The 15,268-nt window shown below is 45.0% G+C and overlaps 1 protein-coding gene across 12 annotated transcripts in view; it reads right to left on the bottom strand.

Annotated features, from left to right (window-relative positions):
- frmd4a (FERM domain containing 4A) overlaps positions 1–15,268 on the bottom strand; it is a 99,730-nt gene that overhangs the window by 29,081 nt on the left and 55,381 nt on the right. For 10 of the 12 annotated variants that reach the window (XM_035642221.2, XM_035642219.2, XM_035642217.2 and 7 more), the window contains exons 2-3: positions 7,471–7,536; positions 1,283–1,377 (exon numbers count right to left, since the gene is read on the bottom strand). In XM_035642221.2, the coding sequence (XP_035498114.2) occupies positions 1,283–1,377; positions 7,471–7,536 (161 nt within the window). Of the gene's footprint in view, positions 1–1,282; positions 1,378–7,470; positions 7,537–8,013; positions 8,155–10,393; positions 11,010–15,268 lie in introns of those variants that run through there. The other 2 variants (XM_035642220.2, XM_035642222.2) reach the window with 2 other exon arrangements.

Here is a 15,268-nt window from a genome sequence, read left to right as displayed (position 1 = left end):
TCCCCTCTCTTTGACCACTGAGCAGTCAGAGCTGAGGCGTCTGCTCTCCCCGGGCACACCTAACTAATTGACACACCGTAGAATTAGCACTGGGGGACTGAGACTGCAATGCTGATATTGCTTTGCTGCACAGACATTGGCTACAGAATGTGTCACAGCTGTGTAAATGCCATAGAGCAAAGGCCAGTCTTGCTTGACATCAGTGGGACCATGAGATGAAACAAAAAAAACCAAAGAGACTCAAAGGCGGTGGGAAAGTTTGCCTGTATGTAAATCATCTCTATACATGCAAGACTTGTTCTGGGTTATCATGCTGTGGTGCTTATATCTTTCTAGGTCACAAAACACAGCACAGCAGATTTGAATGTCAGTTTTGCATTTCAAGCACAGTTCCCATAACAAGCCTCCTGGCAGACATAGCCTCACAACCTTTTCCTAGCCCAGAGCAGGACAATCAAAGTCCCATCCAAACATCACAACCCTTCGCAACCCTTTACCTTTTGTTTGCAAGTGAAAACCACAGGATGTCTAGATGAGGGGTGGGTAGGTAGGTAAGGTAAATATGAATATTTTTACATCTCATAGCTATTTCATGCCTAAACGAGTCTGCGCCAAACAACAACAAATACAGTGAATTGTGCAAAAGCACACTAGAAAAACCGGCCAAAATCAACAGCTACATGTTATTGCATGATTTCTGAAATCATATTTAAAACTATACAATGTCCTGAGAACTTGAGTTTTCATGGTGGCACTTTAGTGCAGCATTTTACTAAACCTACTCAAAATATTTAACAATAGCTTGTCTTTAGTTGAGTTTTCTTTTCTCTTTTTCATTAATGCTACAAAGGTCAACTAATGGGCACATTGAGTTTAAGAAGCAGTAGTGGAAAAGTCACATCATGTGGAAACCCAAAAATTATAAACCCAAAACAGAAAGCATGTGGTTGGGCTTTTTTAAGTAACTGAAAATTAAACCTGCAACTAAAATGTATGGTTTAAACCTGACAGAGAATCCTCCAGTTTCAATGGTTTTTCTACCTTTGTAATCTCGATAACTACAATTGCGCTGATCGGGGTGTCGGTGACATTGCAAGGAACCAAGAAGTTCACTGTTTTTACAAGATTAAATTACATTACTTGTTCACTGCACTCAGGTGATCTTTTTACTTTGTTTACCAGGGCAGCACTGACAAACCCATTCCAACAAACAAGATAGATTATAGAAAAAGTTCTTAGTCACTGATATGTCGAGTGCAAGGAAGTTTTCTTGGCCACTTACGTTTCGTCTGTGTATGCAATTCCAAAGTACTCCTTCTCCTTGAGGTTGAAGTGAGAGGCCACAAGGTCCAGCAAATCCTTGGCCATCAGCTTGGGCTGCAGGGAGACAGACACGATTAGCATTGCTCTCCTTATGGTTGAATTTATCAGTTATTACATGTCTTGTGAATGAGTGAAGTGGTTTATCACACTGCAGTTTAATTGGACAAGTGCCTGTGGTAGAGTTCTAATGTATTCTTTCAGCCATTGATTTAATGCAATGACTAAGCATTCTGACAAACACTGGGGGAACAGAAGCAAGGGAGGAGGAGATAAATGAGAGAGAGAGACAGAGAGAGAGAGAGAGAGAGGGAGAGAGAGAGAGAGAGAGAGAGAGAGCTTGTGAGAAAGATGGATGGAGTGTGTGGATGTTGCTGACAGTGCAGGTACCCTGCCCTTCCCCTCCCTCTCTCCTTTCTGCCTCCCTGACCCACACCTCTACTGCAGAGTCATGGCTCTGGGCTGAATGACTGTACTGCGGGGAGAGGAGTGCAGCTAGCACAAGAGCTCGCTAGCTAGTTAATACTGTGAAAAGTGGTCTGAGCTAGACTGTGTGTGACGACAGGCTCCATTCATCACATCGCTCAGAGGATTTCAAAGCAGAGGCCGGGGACTGCTGCCATATGCTGCTGGTTTGTGACATTCTGAGTAGGAGCACGCCCCACCCTGAGGTTAACCATGGGTGTGCCTCGATGCCTGCATTTTCATCACACACACACACACACACACACACAGACACACACACACACACACACACACACACACACACACACACACATAGCCCATAAACAGAATGCATGCAGTCTGTCCGATCAGAACAAGTAAGAGAAACACATGTGCTGCTCTGTGTACATACAAGATGGAAAAGGAAAACAAAGGAAAATAAATTGTGTGCAGCCAAATAACACACACAGAAACACACACGCGCGCACACACACACACACACACACACAGCTACAGTATAATTAATGCTATATTGCGTACATTCTTAATAATCTTCCCCGAGGTCCTGGGTTATGTGCTCACTCCACAGCTCCAACTTAAGTGACAGAAGCTACTAAGAGCTATTTAAAGCGAAGGAGGTGATGTCATGCCAGCGCGTGTGAACGTGCGCGCGTACACACACACACACACACACACACACACACACACACACACACACACACACACACACACACACACACACACACACACACACACACACACACACACAACCAGTGACCTAGATCTCATATAAGCACGACGCCTACAATGATCCTGCTACACAAAAAGGCTCTGGAGAGAACATGCGCGATAGAGAGAGCTTGAGGAGAAGCGGACATATAGGTTGATTATGTCTTCTCACATTTGAATCCATCAGACGTATGCACCAGATGATGATGATGGCGTTGAAAAGGAAAACAACAGGGATATTGCGCTAGATGATTCTGTCACTATGTCCCTTTGACGCAACTCTGCTTTTGTCAAAGGCAATTTTTATGGTAAGAATAATAAATTCACACTATCTCAGAAAAGAACAAGATGTGGAACATGTTCATTTTGCAAACATTCTATGGCGCAGGTTGTTTAATGTATCATGTGAAATGATTAAAGTATTGACGTTAAATTCCTGACCTGTCTCTCTGATTGGTAGTCTCATCTCCAAATGGGACAGTAGCCATTCACGGGAGAAACACAGGACTCTTTGAAGTGCGCAAAACCATTTAGATGTGGGAATTTTAGGTTGAGTGACAGGCTATCTTTATAGTATTAGCAGTAATACATGTTTTGGTTCAGTCTGACACACATTACAGTGGTGGTCTCTTATTACCACACAGCAGTCCACTGCCTTGGCAACAGTATCAATTAAACGTCATCCATGCCGCCACAGCAAAACAAACAGTAAACCGTTGCAAAGATGATATGAAGATAAAACTAGAATTCCCACATCTAGATTGTATTTCTCCACCAACCAGCCCAGTTGCAGGAACTGTGGTCAAAATCTCCCCTTCTCAACCTGAGTTATGGGGTTAGATAATGGCCAGCAAAGAGATCCTGCAAACATTATAATGTCAAAGTGAAGCTGGCCTTTGACCTTTTGCATATGAAATGTCAACACTCCATAATTTTAGCCAATGAGACATAATTCAGAAAATTGCTCCCAACTGGCCCGTTAATTCTTGAGTTAAGGCCAACAACGTGTTTTGTGACCTTGACCAAATTCTAATAAGGTCATCCTTGAGTGGATGTCTGTGCCCGCTCTAATTCCCTTCCCGGTTTGTTTACGTTGACAAAAATGTCACAGTCACCTTGACCTTAACCACTAAAACCTAATCAGGTACTCTTGAATCCATGTGCATATTTGTGCTAAGTTTGACAGAAATAAAATAAGTCAAAGCATTCCTGAGATCTACAAGAATGGGACGAACATACACACGTACTGATGCCAATGCAGCGACATTATAAATCCCAGATATACTGTTGAATATCAGAGGCGCATAACTGAGGATGAGAAAGGACTTCTTGCATCGACATTGTTATGAATACCAAGCAGACTGTAAAAATCACATGGCCTGCACTGGATAGTATAATTCAATTTGGTTCTCTCATCAAGCGACAACTCAGCCTCCCCTCACGCACACACACATGCTGAGACACTGCAGCCTGCGTGTGAAATGTCAGAGAAACCTAACTGCTGCGTTTATTAATGTAGCGGAAGATACCAACAGCAGTACACACAGTGAATGACAGGTAATATGTCAGTAATATGGCACACTAAACACAATCACAGGGACACACACCAGACACATCCGGACTACGCGGACACACGGACACACACAGCGTGGGGCCAGCTATCAGACAGTAAAACTCTCTGCTGGCTTAGACAGCATTACTACTAATAGATATCCACCCGGTGCCTCCTCAGCAGCACAGGTAATTAACAGCGTAGGAATTACAGGGAGGTGCAAGTGAGGAGACATACTGGAGCGAACTTATAGACAAGTGACAAACACAACCGTAGCCCACTTGCATGGCTGGCAGCAAGTCACGGCCTAATCTCCGCAAACAGCTACTCAGGCACTTGGCGCCTTCAGGGTTGTTCAGATTTATGGTTCACAAACTGATTTATTAGTGGCAGTCCTGAGAGTCCAAGGGTGGGTAAGGAAAAGTATTTTAGTCACATGTCTATCATTCCCTAACTCTACACCCCCCCCCCCCCTTAAAAGTCTTGTTTTAATATTTGAATTAATATGTTGTATACAGACTAATGCTGTAGCGCTTCTACTTTGTAGGAAGTCCCCAGGCAACTTATATTAAAACCCTCAAGTGTGTCTTTTTTCAAATGTAGAGTTTTTTAGATAAACATTGGCATGGAAGCTTAATACCCTGTTCGCTCTTTGCCCTACATCACACTGGCCTCAGGGAGCGATAGCCATATGATTGACACATTTTCACACAGTGGTAGTTAACTTCAATCTATACAACCTGGTCAATAGGTGTGTTAGCCTTCTGGCACATGGTTTTCTCTGCCAATAAGGCGGTGCTCTATAAACAAGCCACAGAGGACATGCAATCAGAGGAAGCTGGAAGGGGATGAGGAAGAGGAAAAGGGTGAACAACACTTCTGGGATTAAACAGCTGGTCAGCGACAGAAGTGAGATCCAGCCTTGCAGAGGCGAGCTCGCTGGTGCGCCTGGCATGGAGACAGGAACTCGGATGAAAACCTCAACGGGACAGCCTTGACCACAGTGCTGTTAAATTATCAGTGAAGACAAGGAATAGCCCAGTGGAGCATGTCATACTGTAGCACTGCCTTATTAATGAAAAATACAAATGTCTGCACTGCTTATGAATTACGATCATCCCATCAAGAAATCTTTTTTTAGAAAACGATCGGATGCTTCTTAGTTGAATGGAAAACTAAGAAAAACATTGTAATTCTCTGTGGTCCTACTAAACACTAACTGGCTCTCTGTACATCCGCACAAGGGAGAGAAGCGAGGACAGAGGGAGCAAAAGGGAAAGAAAGACAGTTTCCAGATTTAAATGACAGATTTGTTAATAACATCCCATTTTCTGGCCTTTTGTGTTATGTCTTCTCTCTTGCAAACCCCATTGCCAAACTGTAAAAATATAATTTGTTGTCATTATGTGGTAGACAGAAAATATTTTTTCAAATGCATCTTGTCTTCAAACTCTCAACATAAAAACGGGATTAGTGTAATGTTTTTATTAAACTCTTCAACTGTCCTTTTTGGTTAATATCCTTGTTATTTCCACTGCTGATGGAGCATTAATAATTAGTGGAGGAGATGATGGATGGATGAAGTTGTACAGAGTTGCTGCAGTTGAATTTAGAGAATTTTAGAACACGACATTTCAAAACAAAAATGTGCCTTTTAGCCCTGCATCAGAAATAATCTCCATCCATACTAACATAACCTGAAAATGCATGTCACATGACCATTAACATATGATGGCCATGTGTGTATTGGTGTAAACAGGAAGTACAATGTCTACTCTACAGCTAGTGGCTTACAGAAAATGCTAGGAATGAGGAACAGCATTGATTGAAAAAGTAGGACCAGGGATTTCTTAGCTTGGACTGACGATGAGGTGAAACTGTGAACTAGAACTAGAACTTGTTGTTATTCATGTTGCATTCACCACTGGTAGTTGAGTCGAGACTGATAAGGCCCAATCCGGATGGGTGTCCAATTGTGTCCATTGTTTTCAAAAGTCTCCACCCAGACTAAAACTAGAGTTTTCACATTACAACAGGGCCGGCAGCGTTTCCGAGGAACTCAAAGACTCCGGAATTGTGTGGATGTAGATGTAGCAAAAGTGATTTGTTTTTAACACTAAAAGGTATTGGGGCGCAGCCTTGGACGGAGACCGTCAGGGAAAGGCAAGTGAAGACAAGTAAGAAGAGTGGGAAAACAAGACATGGAAGGTGAAGAGTCAGAGAGATGGAGAGAGCAGATAGAAGTACCAATTTGAAAGAGCTCATCAGTTCTGGCAGGGTAATCAAATCAGAAAGTCAGCAGACCTATCTTTGGCTCTCCCCTCCATCTTCTCCTCTCTGTTGCCATCCCTGTGTCTCCATTCCCGGGGCCTCATCTCACTTTTCTCCCTCCCTCTTAACCTCCTGAGTTTCAGAGTCAATCTTTCTATTCCCCGCTTGTCGCTCTTCTCCTGTTCCGGGTCGATTACCTTCTTTTGTCTTTCCCTCTTTCCAGAGGAATCGGGTAATGGTCAGACCCAAGAGGAGTTTGGGAGGTTAGGATTGTTGTGGATGGGCGGGGGGGCTAATACAAAAACGCCGCTGTATTTGAAGCCAAACTATAAAGTAGGTCTTATTTATGCCCAAAATGTATGTCATCAACAATCAGTGAAGAAGAAAAACAAGTGAATGGAGAAGTAAATGCACAGAAAGTGCAACAAAATCTGTAAAAGGAACACACAAAAAAATCCCCACCTTATGCAATGTGTGTTATAAAATGCATGATACTTTAATAAACAAAACCTAAAAAATTCTGGATTAACCTGGGATAAACAACAGAGAGCAGAAGATAGCACAGTAGCAAAAGCTAGCTGAAGAAGAAGGGGTTTGAAAAGGCAAAAACGCAAGGCTGCTTTGTTGTAAGTGCTGGGGAGGATTTAAGGCTGAACGTAGGGGGCGGAGGGCATCATGCTGCTTTTGTTTTGAAAGGCATTTAAAGAGATGAGATGTAGCATTGTCAACAGACATGCAGACAAACAATAAGTCAAGTAGATATGTTCTGCATATTTAGATAGATATATGATTGTGTTATGATTACTGTGGAGTTAGGGGCTGAAGAACGAGCACTGAAGCATGAGCTTAGAGTAAGAAACGGTTTCTGTTCAGGACATCATTAGGGCTGTACTCAAATCAGGGCAGGATCTGCTGCACTCACGGCACTGTGGGATTGTGTTTGTGTGTGCGTGTGCAGAGGGATCAGGTGTGCATCGAGAAAGCGCAAAGTCACCTACTGCTGGCCAAATTTCCTTTGGTCAGCAGTAATTCAGTCCCTTATGATACCAGACATCACTTCCCCCTTGCTGTAAGGAAACAAGAGTCCACCAAGAGAGAGGGAAGAAGGAGATGAAAGAGCAAGAGAGCGGGATGGGGGAGGGTGTGAGACTCACCTGTACAAGGAGCTCCAGCTTCCTGTCGTCGAGGAGATGGACCTGACATCGCCTCCCCTCTGTCATCTGAGGAGCAGAGAAAAAAATAGACAAGAGACGCTTGTTAGTTAACGCATATTATATTGTAAACATGAACATGATGCATCCGGACATCACTAGGTACAGTGAGGGAGCCGCGCTGTATAGCAGCGTGCACGTCTGTGAGGTTTCTCATAGAAGTCTTATCAAAGTTAGCAGAGCTGACTACACACAATGAGCTGGTAGAGACAACGTCCTGCACCGCTCTCTTCCTCTGACATTTGTTAATGTTCCTCCTCGAGCGGGAAATCCATTATCCATCGGTGCAGTGACCACAATGAGTGAAGCTGCCTGCTGCCACATGTTTTGCAGAATAGAGCTGCAAAGCCATCTGCCTCGTTCATCCGTAAACACGGAGGCAGGTGCAGTGAGGAAACAGTCAACTGTGGGAAATATGCGCCACATGCACAAAAGTAAAAACCAAACATTTCGCACGACAGACAAAGCCAAGCCATTTCTGCGAACCTGTCCGAGAGTTTGCCACTGCAAACAGAAAACCGAGGGTTAAAAATCCGCTGCATAAAAAAAAGTAAGACTTTCTAGAAACCATGGACAAACTGTTCCAGAGTGTTCAGCGTGCTCGTGTGTTTGTGTGTCATGGTGTTTTCAGCACATGTGGAGTTTCTCCACAATTTAACAGGAAGCGGGGACCCTGAGGAGCACAAACACCCCCTGGCTCCTCCCACACTTCCCTCACATCTGGGAGACGGGGGAAGGGGGGTGGTGGTGGGTTGTGTGTGTGTGTGTGTGTGTGTGCATGTGTGTGTGTGTAAAAGGGTGGGGTGGAGGGGCAAGAAATATTTGAGAAGTGGAGAAAGGCACAAAGACATGCCTATTGTCAAACATTTCGATAAGAACTCCCGTCAAAGCGCAGATGCCATAAACATGTGCACAAGCGTAACCGGTTTGAAAACTCCTCACCAGGAGAGGGATCATATTTGCCACCCGAGGCTCTCGCAATTTGGTAAGGGCGTGTCCACAACACGAGCACAACACACACCGACTTTCTCACCGCTGAGGCCAGCTGGCATCGAGGTGGCAGGTTGGAGGTGAGAGTTTAGCAGAGAGACGAAGAAAAAATAAAGAAAAAGAGAGCGAAAGGAGGGAGAGGGTCGCTTCTCTCGACACACATCCCGGTGTGAACCTCTGAATGTGTGTGTGTGAGTGTGTGTGTGTGCGACTTGCTGCTACTTTGAAGGGTTTGGTTTACCCTCCCACTCACCATTGATCTCCTGTGGTTTGAGGGGTTTAGATTGGGTGCACCTGTGCACACAGCCAGTGACACACACACACACACACACACACACACACACACACACACACACACACACACACACACACACACACACACACACACACACACACACCCCTACATTCTTCAACATTGCCTTTCGTTTTCATCTCACCGTCTTACATTACATTTCTAAAACGTTCGGCCATGTTTATACTGTACACAGTGATTTTTAATTGCTACCATGACTACTGTGCAGTAGGTCAGATGGCGGTATCATAAGAACAATGAAATGGCTGGATGCAAATAATCTGCTGCTGGCTGAACCAAGCAAAATCTATCTTCATTAAAGACAGAAGAAGAGAGGACAAGACTACAGTGTACAGACACAATATCTTAGTTGAGTGTGTTGTCTGCAGAATACTTTCAACTGCAATGCAGACAGTGCCCACACACACACACACACACACACACACACACACACACACACACACACACACACACACACACACACACACTGGCACTCTGGCTGTTTGAGGCACCTGGGAATAGTGCAAACCTTAACGTCAAGGTAACAAATCATTGCCTGGAGGCTAAAATTAGGCGGCTCAATCTGGCAGAGACAGACGCCCACTGGGTTTTTGTCTCAGAATTCACTTTGTGGTATTGGACCCATGCTTTTTTCCTATCCACCATGAAATCAAATGTACTGACGTTCTCTATGAATAGCCGATTGTCATTTAACAGGGTTGAATAACACATATATATATATACATATATATATATATATATATATATATATATATATATATATATATATATATATATATATATATATACATAAAAAAGGGAATATGTCAAGTTAAAAGTAGTGTTGTTGCACAATAATAGCCATTATCACATTATTTACTATGAGTCACTGGCTACATTTACACCAACACAGGTGTATGCTCTCTGATGTATGTTGTAAACTAGACATTACACTCTAGTTCTAAGTATAATGACCCCCCCCCCCCCCCCACCACCATCACCACTGTTGCATGTGATTCATGCTGGACGTTCACCAGCAGCGATTCTGATCCATCACTACATCCTCACATTGGACTCACATCAAATCAAAAGAGGTGCAAATGATGGATGCAAACCAACACTACAGCGTTAAAGCAGCCATGACATCAACATTACACTGGCACACACACGCACAAACACACACACACACAAACACACATAAACACACACACACAAACACAAACACACGCACAAACACACACACAGACACACACACACACAAACACACACGCACAAACACACACACACAAACACACAAGCACAAACACACACACACAAACACACATAAACACACACACACAAACACACACACAAACATAAACACACGCACAAACACACACACAAACACACACACACACACAAACAAACACACACGCACAAACACACACACAAACACACACACACACAAACACACGCACAAACACACACGCACACACACACACACACATACACGCACACACACACGCACACACACACACGCACGCACACACACACAGCTGACGGTGATGCTCGGCCGGTGCAGCGACGTTATCACTAGTTAGTTACCTTGCAAAACGAGCGCTCCCTTGCGAGGCTCCCCCACACACACAACCCAGCTCCAACAGGGAGAGCAAGAGGAAAAAAACACGAGTTATTAGATCCAGTGAGAAGCGAGTGGTGTCACTGCCAGGCATTCATCACAAACCAGCCCTTTCCCCTGGCGGCCGAGGGCAGCAGCAGGAGGCGGAGGAGGAGGAGGAGGAGGCGCATCAGCATCCATGTTGGAGACCGTCAAGTTAGTTAGTGTCCTCGCCGTGTCCTCGCCGTGTCCTCGCCGTGTCCTCTGTCCGTGCGCGACGCAGACGCGCCGGCGGGGGGTTCAATGAACGGCGGCGTTTGTTTGTTTTGTCCGAGGGAGGCTGCCTCCTCTCTCCCTCATCCCTCCTTCCGAAAGCTTCTCACGGGTCTAGTCCGGTCGACCACCCCCGCCCCCGAGCCTCCTCCCGCCTCCTCCTCCTCCTCCTCCTGCTCCTGCTCCTGCTCGCTACCGGCGCCCAGTGAAGCCGGGGGGGCGGGGACTGTACCGACGGGCAGGCAACCGAAAGAGACGAGCGGAAGACGCAGGTAACGGTCGACCGTGGTCCAGGCAGCACGACGTTACTCCCGCTGTCACCGGAGTTGCTTCGACAACACGAGAATAATGGAGGCAAGATGTGGGGGCGGGGAGAGGAGGGGTGAGGGGGGGTGCTCTGCAGCAGCAGCAGTGCTCAGACATGAGAAACTGCAGATCTCCCTCTCTGTGTGTGTGTGTGTGTGTGTGTGTGTGTGTGTGTGTGTGTGTCACTGATCTGCCTGATAAATAACAATGAGCAGTGATCATCACACTCTTCCTCCTGCGTGAAATCAGCTGCACTTCCAGTAATGCTGCAGACTCCTCGACAGTCTCCACCGTCCTATGACTTTGACAATACTGGTGTTATATATATATTACATCCAGGCCCCAACACCACGTGCACGTGCGATTTAAGGATTCATATGCAATTTCCCATAAGCTCTAAAAAAAAACCCCTGTTTGAACAGTAATTAGGAGTAGGCGTTTCGGTTGGATCTCCCTCTCTCCAGCTTGTCACTTCCTGTCTGCACTTTTTTAAACTCACGAATCCCGTTGCTCTGCAGGTTTGGCCTGCTCGAATGATTCCTGGCCCTCGGTCCGCTGCAGCCGTTGGACCGACTCTCATTTTTTTTTTTAAATTATTTTTTGCATGACCTAAATTGGGCTCTTGTGTGTTCACCTTGTGCAGCTGGAGCAGCGGCCGTTGAAACCACAAGTTGTTAACATAACAACATCAGTCTGGTTCTTGGCACCATAAATAGATACTAATGTGTTTCTGTGAAGGCAGGCATAAGCCTACACCTACTGTCAATAAAGTCTGTGAATGACTCGGCAACTGCAGACCATCTATTACTGTATTACAACTTAATAATCTTAGTAATCACCATGTTATGAAAACACTAGCCGATGCACATGTGCACGTCTTCCTTAAGCTGAGCTGTCAGCGTCACGGAGGATCGACCATTTGATAGCTATCTAAACCTTTTAGAGTCCGTGTCATGAACAGTTTGTCTGAACCAATTGCAGTTGCATCACATTTAAAAAAAAAAATATGACTCCTATCAGAAATACTCTCTTCCCAGACATTAAGCAATACCAAGTTTTAAATTCAACATGCCTGGCTTGAGTCCTTCTGTTGCTACCATATAGCTTTTGCTGCAAGCCCCACAATTCAGCTCAGTTCGCTGAATGTGGAAGGTCACATGAGAAGTGAGGAGGTGTATCCTTTCCCGTCCTGCAGGATTTTTTCTGTTTCTGGATATTTTTGGCCTGTTCCAGACACCGGAAACTGGCCCGTCCAACTTAAACACATCCAGATGACTCTTTCTTTGGCTCTAGTGCGTAAACTCGTCCCTAGTTCTCTTTCTCCGGTCAAATACATATCTCTCTTTATTGGTTGCTTCCTCAGTTAGCGATCACAAGGGCCCTGTTGTTTGACCAGCGCAAGGGAGGGAGTGAGAAGGGGACGATGCAGGCAGTGGAGAGATAGGGTAAAACTGAAAGAGACAGGGAAGAGGAGAAAAAGAAAAAGTAGAAAGGAAGGTCCCGAACACTTTAACCACAAGAGTTTATGAATTATTGATCCTGTTTGGAAAGGATGTGACTACCTCCAGAGAAGCTGAATGAGAGGGGAGGGGGCAGAAAATATGAAGGAAGCGAGGCAGGTTGTAGGCAACAGACTGCACAGCTGTTTGTCCAGTGCTCGTGCTCCTTGACTCCCCTATACACGGTCACCTTTCAAGGACCTTTGCCAAGAGGCACAAGTTGAGAAACACTTGTAAGTGTGACATTTCTGGGCCCTGACAGAGCCGCGTTACGGAGCCAGCGGGCTTCTATTCTTGGCCGATGTGTGGTCGTAATGAGGTGCTGATCTGGTGTATTTCTACGGAGCAGGGCTCCAAAGGGGAGCAGATCGGAACGGGTGAGGTGGGTTTAACAAGCGGTGGGCATTAGAGTGAGGTTTTTAGGGTCGAGCAGGGGAACAGGGTTGATGATCTGTGCTGGAAAAGGTAACCTATATCGGTGGAATGTGATATAAACAGAGCCGAGCGGTTAATTGAAGCAAGCTGGAGAATCTCTTTAACCCCGACTGTGGGACGCTGCGGTAGGCATTTGAGATTGACACACACACACACACACACACACACACACACACACGGGCTTCACGCTCTCGCTCGTTGTGTCTGTCTGCGTGTCTCCCATATTTGTGGAGACTAAACAAACACACTCTCTTAAACACGTCACTCTGAGAGCGAGCACGGTCCGACACAAGCGGCCCGGCGATGATTTACGACGCTGAGATCACTGAAGCTGAATGAGCGTCACGACTCGTCGTCAGTTCTGAGGTGACGGTATCTGCGCGTGGTGCAGGTTGGATTACAAGACGAGATTTAGCAAATCTGGTATTGTGCCTCTCAATACTCTTCGGTTTCAATCCAATGGTTTATTAAAAAAAATCCAACGGAAAACTTATAACAGGGCCAAATCCTGTCCTCTTCTCCATCTAGTGCCTCGTGTAGCACCGGAGTGAGATGGAGCAGGGAGGGTCATGGAAAGGCAGCCTGGAATGTCTGGAGAAACGACTGGGAGAGATCTGTTTTGTTTGTTCAAGTGAGTATATATATATATAAGTGTGTGTGTGTGTGTGTGTGTGTGTGTCTGTGAGCTCCACCCTCCCTGCCCGTGAGTGACTTTGGGACTGAAATGTGGTTCCAGTTAGGGCGTTTTTTTTCTTCTTTTTCTTTTTAAATCAGAAACACACTAGCACTTCAAACAAACTGTAGATATTTCTGTAGCCAGCTCTGCTTTGTTCTCCTTTTACTACAAAGCTCCGTTCCCAGACTCCACCAAAAGAACTTTCCCTTTTTGTTGTTGGAGGAGTTCACCAACATTTTTAGCTCGAACGACAACTTTGACAAAAAAAAACTGACCGATGGAGGAGATTTGTGTGATCCGAACTTTAGTTGTTTGTTGAATCCACACAAATCCATCTTTGCCTTCATATTGAAATTTCAGCTTCACTGCCATATGCACCCAGCAATCCCCAATGAATTGAAAAGATAAAAATAAAAATAAAAGGGGCCTAGATAACAGCGGAAGGCAGAGAGTTACTGCTATGTATAACTACAGTAAAGCTGAATACAACTCAAGACAACCTCACCTTGTTCTTGATAAATTCCTGATAGTCTGAAATTCTTCCCCACATACTTTTCAGATTCCCCACTGAAATGTCACATTGCCTGATCTTGAATTATAATAATAACATAAAGCTTTTTTGAATATCCAGCATAACAATGTTCTTGATTCAACAGTAGAGATCTTCTGTATAAACTATATCTCTACTTACATGTCCCACTAGTAATGTATCAATCAAAAGCCTGTTAATGGAGCCTCCTGTTCCGTCACTAGTCTCATGTCCACATCCTCCTTCTGTCCTCATTCGTTTTCCTTTCCCTTCCTAGTTCAACCCATAACAAACGCAATCTCCTCTGTTGCTTTCACAGAAAATAACTGGGTCACATAGATGTACACGTGTGCACACAGTCACTCAAATGGAGCCTGAAGTTATATTTAATACAGAAAGCTCTAGAATTTGCACCACAGAAAATGTCCCCCTTGATGACATCCGAGCGAATAGAAGCCTCTCATGAGCAGCGCAGTGCGACGCTACTGCGCCACAGCGTGTCAGTTTGAGAGCAAGTCACCACTGGCCGCTGTGTTTAGTCTGCACGCAGGTCATCCGTCTTTCATGCACCCAACATTATAAATGTGTTTGCACTTGTTCATTCATGGGGATGAGCTGTATTGAGAATAGTCAAAACCGATTATTCTTCTTTGCGTCTTTGCCATTAGAGGGAGAAAAGGCCCTTTTTTTCTCTCTTTTCCCGGTCAGCTTTGCCCTTTAGTGACACGGGTTGGACATTCCTTGAATTCCAGACCAAAGGGAGCACTTAGTTGATGAAGCCATTATGAGCACCACTCTTGTGTGTGTCTGTGGCTGTATATCTTTTGTGGGTGTGCCTCTCTCCATACATCTGCTCTGTGTTAAAGATGGAACAGATCTGAGGTGATCCAGTAACTGAAGTAGCTTCTGAGGAAGGACAGGGGACAAAGTGATAGAGGGAGCGGTATGGTTAGCCAGAGCGTGCAGGCGCACACACGCACACACACACACACACACACACACACACACACATATATATAATATAAGAAGAGCAGGGAGGATTGGGGCAAATAGGTACGAGTGATGTCATGTCTTCAGGACTTTTATGTCAGCGTAACACAGTCTTGGTGATCGTGGCGGGTTGATCTGCAAGGATCTGGGCTGC

Source organism: Scophthalmus maximus, chromosome 7 (assembly GCF_022379125.1).
Source record: "Scophthalmus maximus strain ysfricsl-2021 chromosome 7, ASM2237912v1, whole genome shotgun sequence".
Lineage (NCBI taxonomy): Eukaryota > Metazoa > Chordata > Actinopteri > Pleuronectiformes > Scophthalmidae > Scophthalmus > Scophthalmus maximus.
Note: the sequence above shows the minus strand (reverse complement) of the source record. Positions and strands in the feature narration are given on the sequence as shown.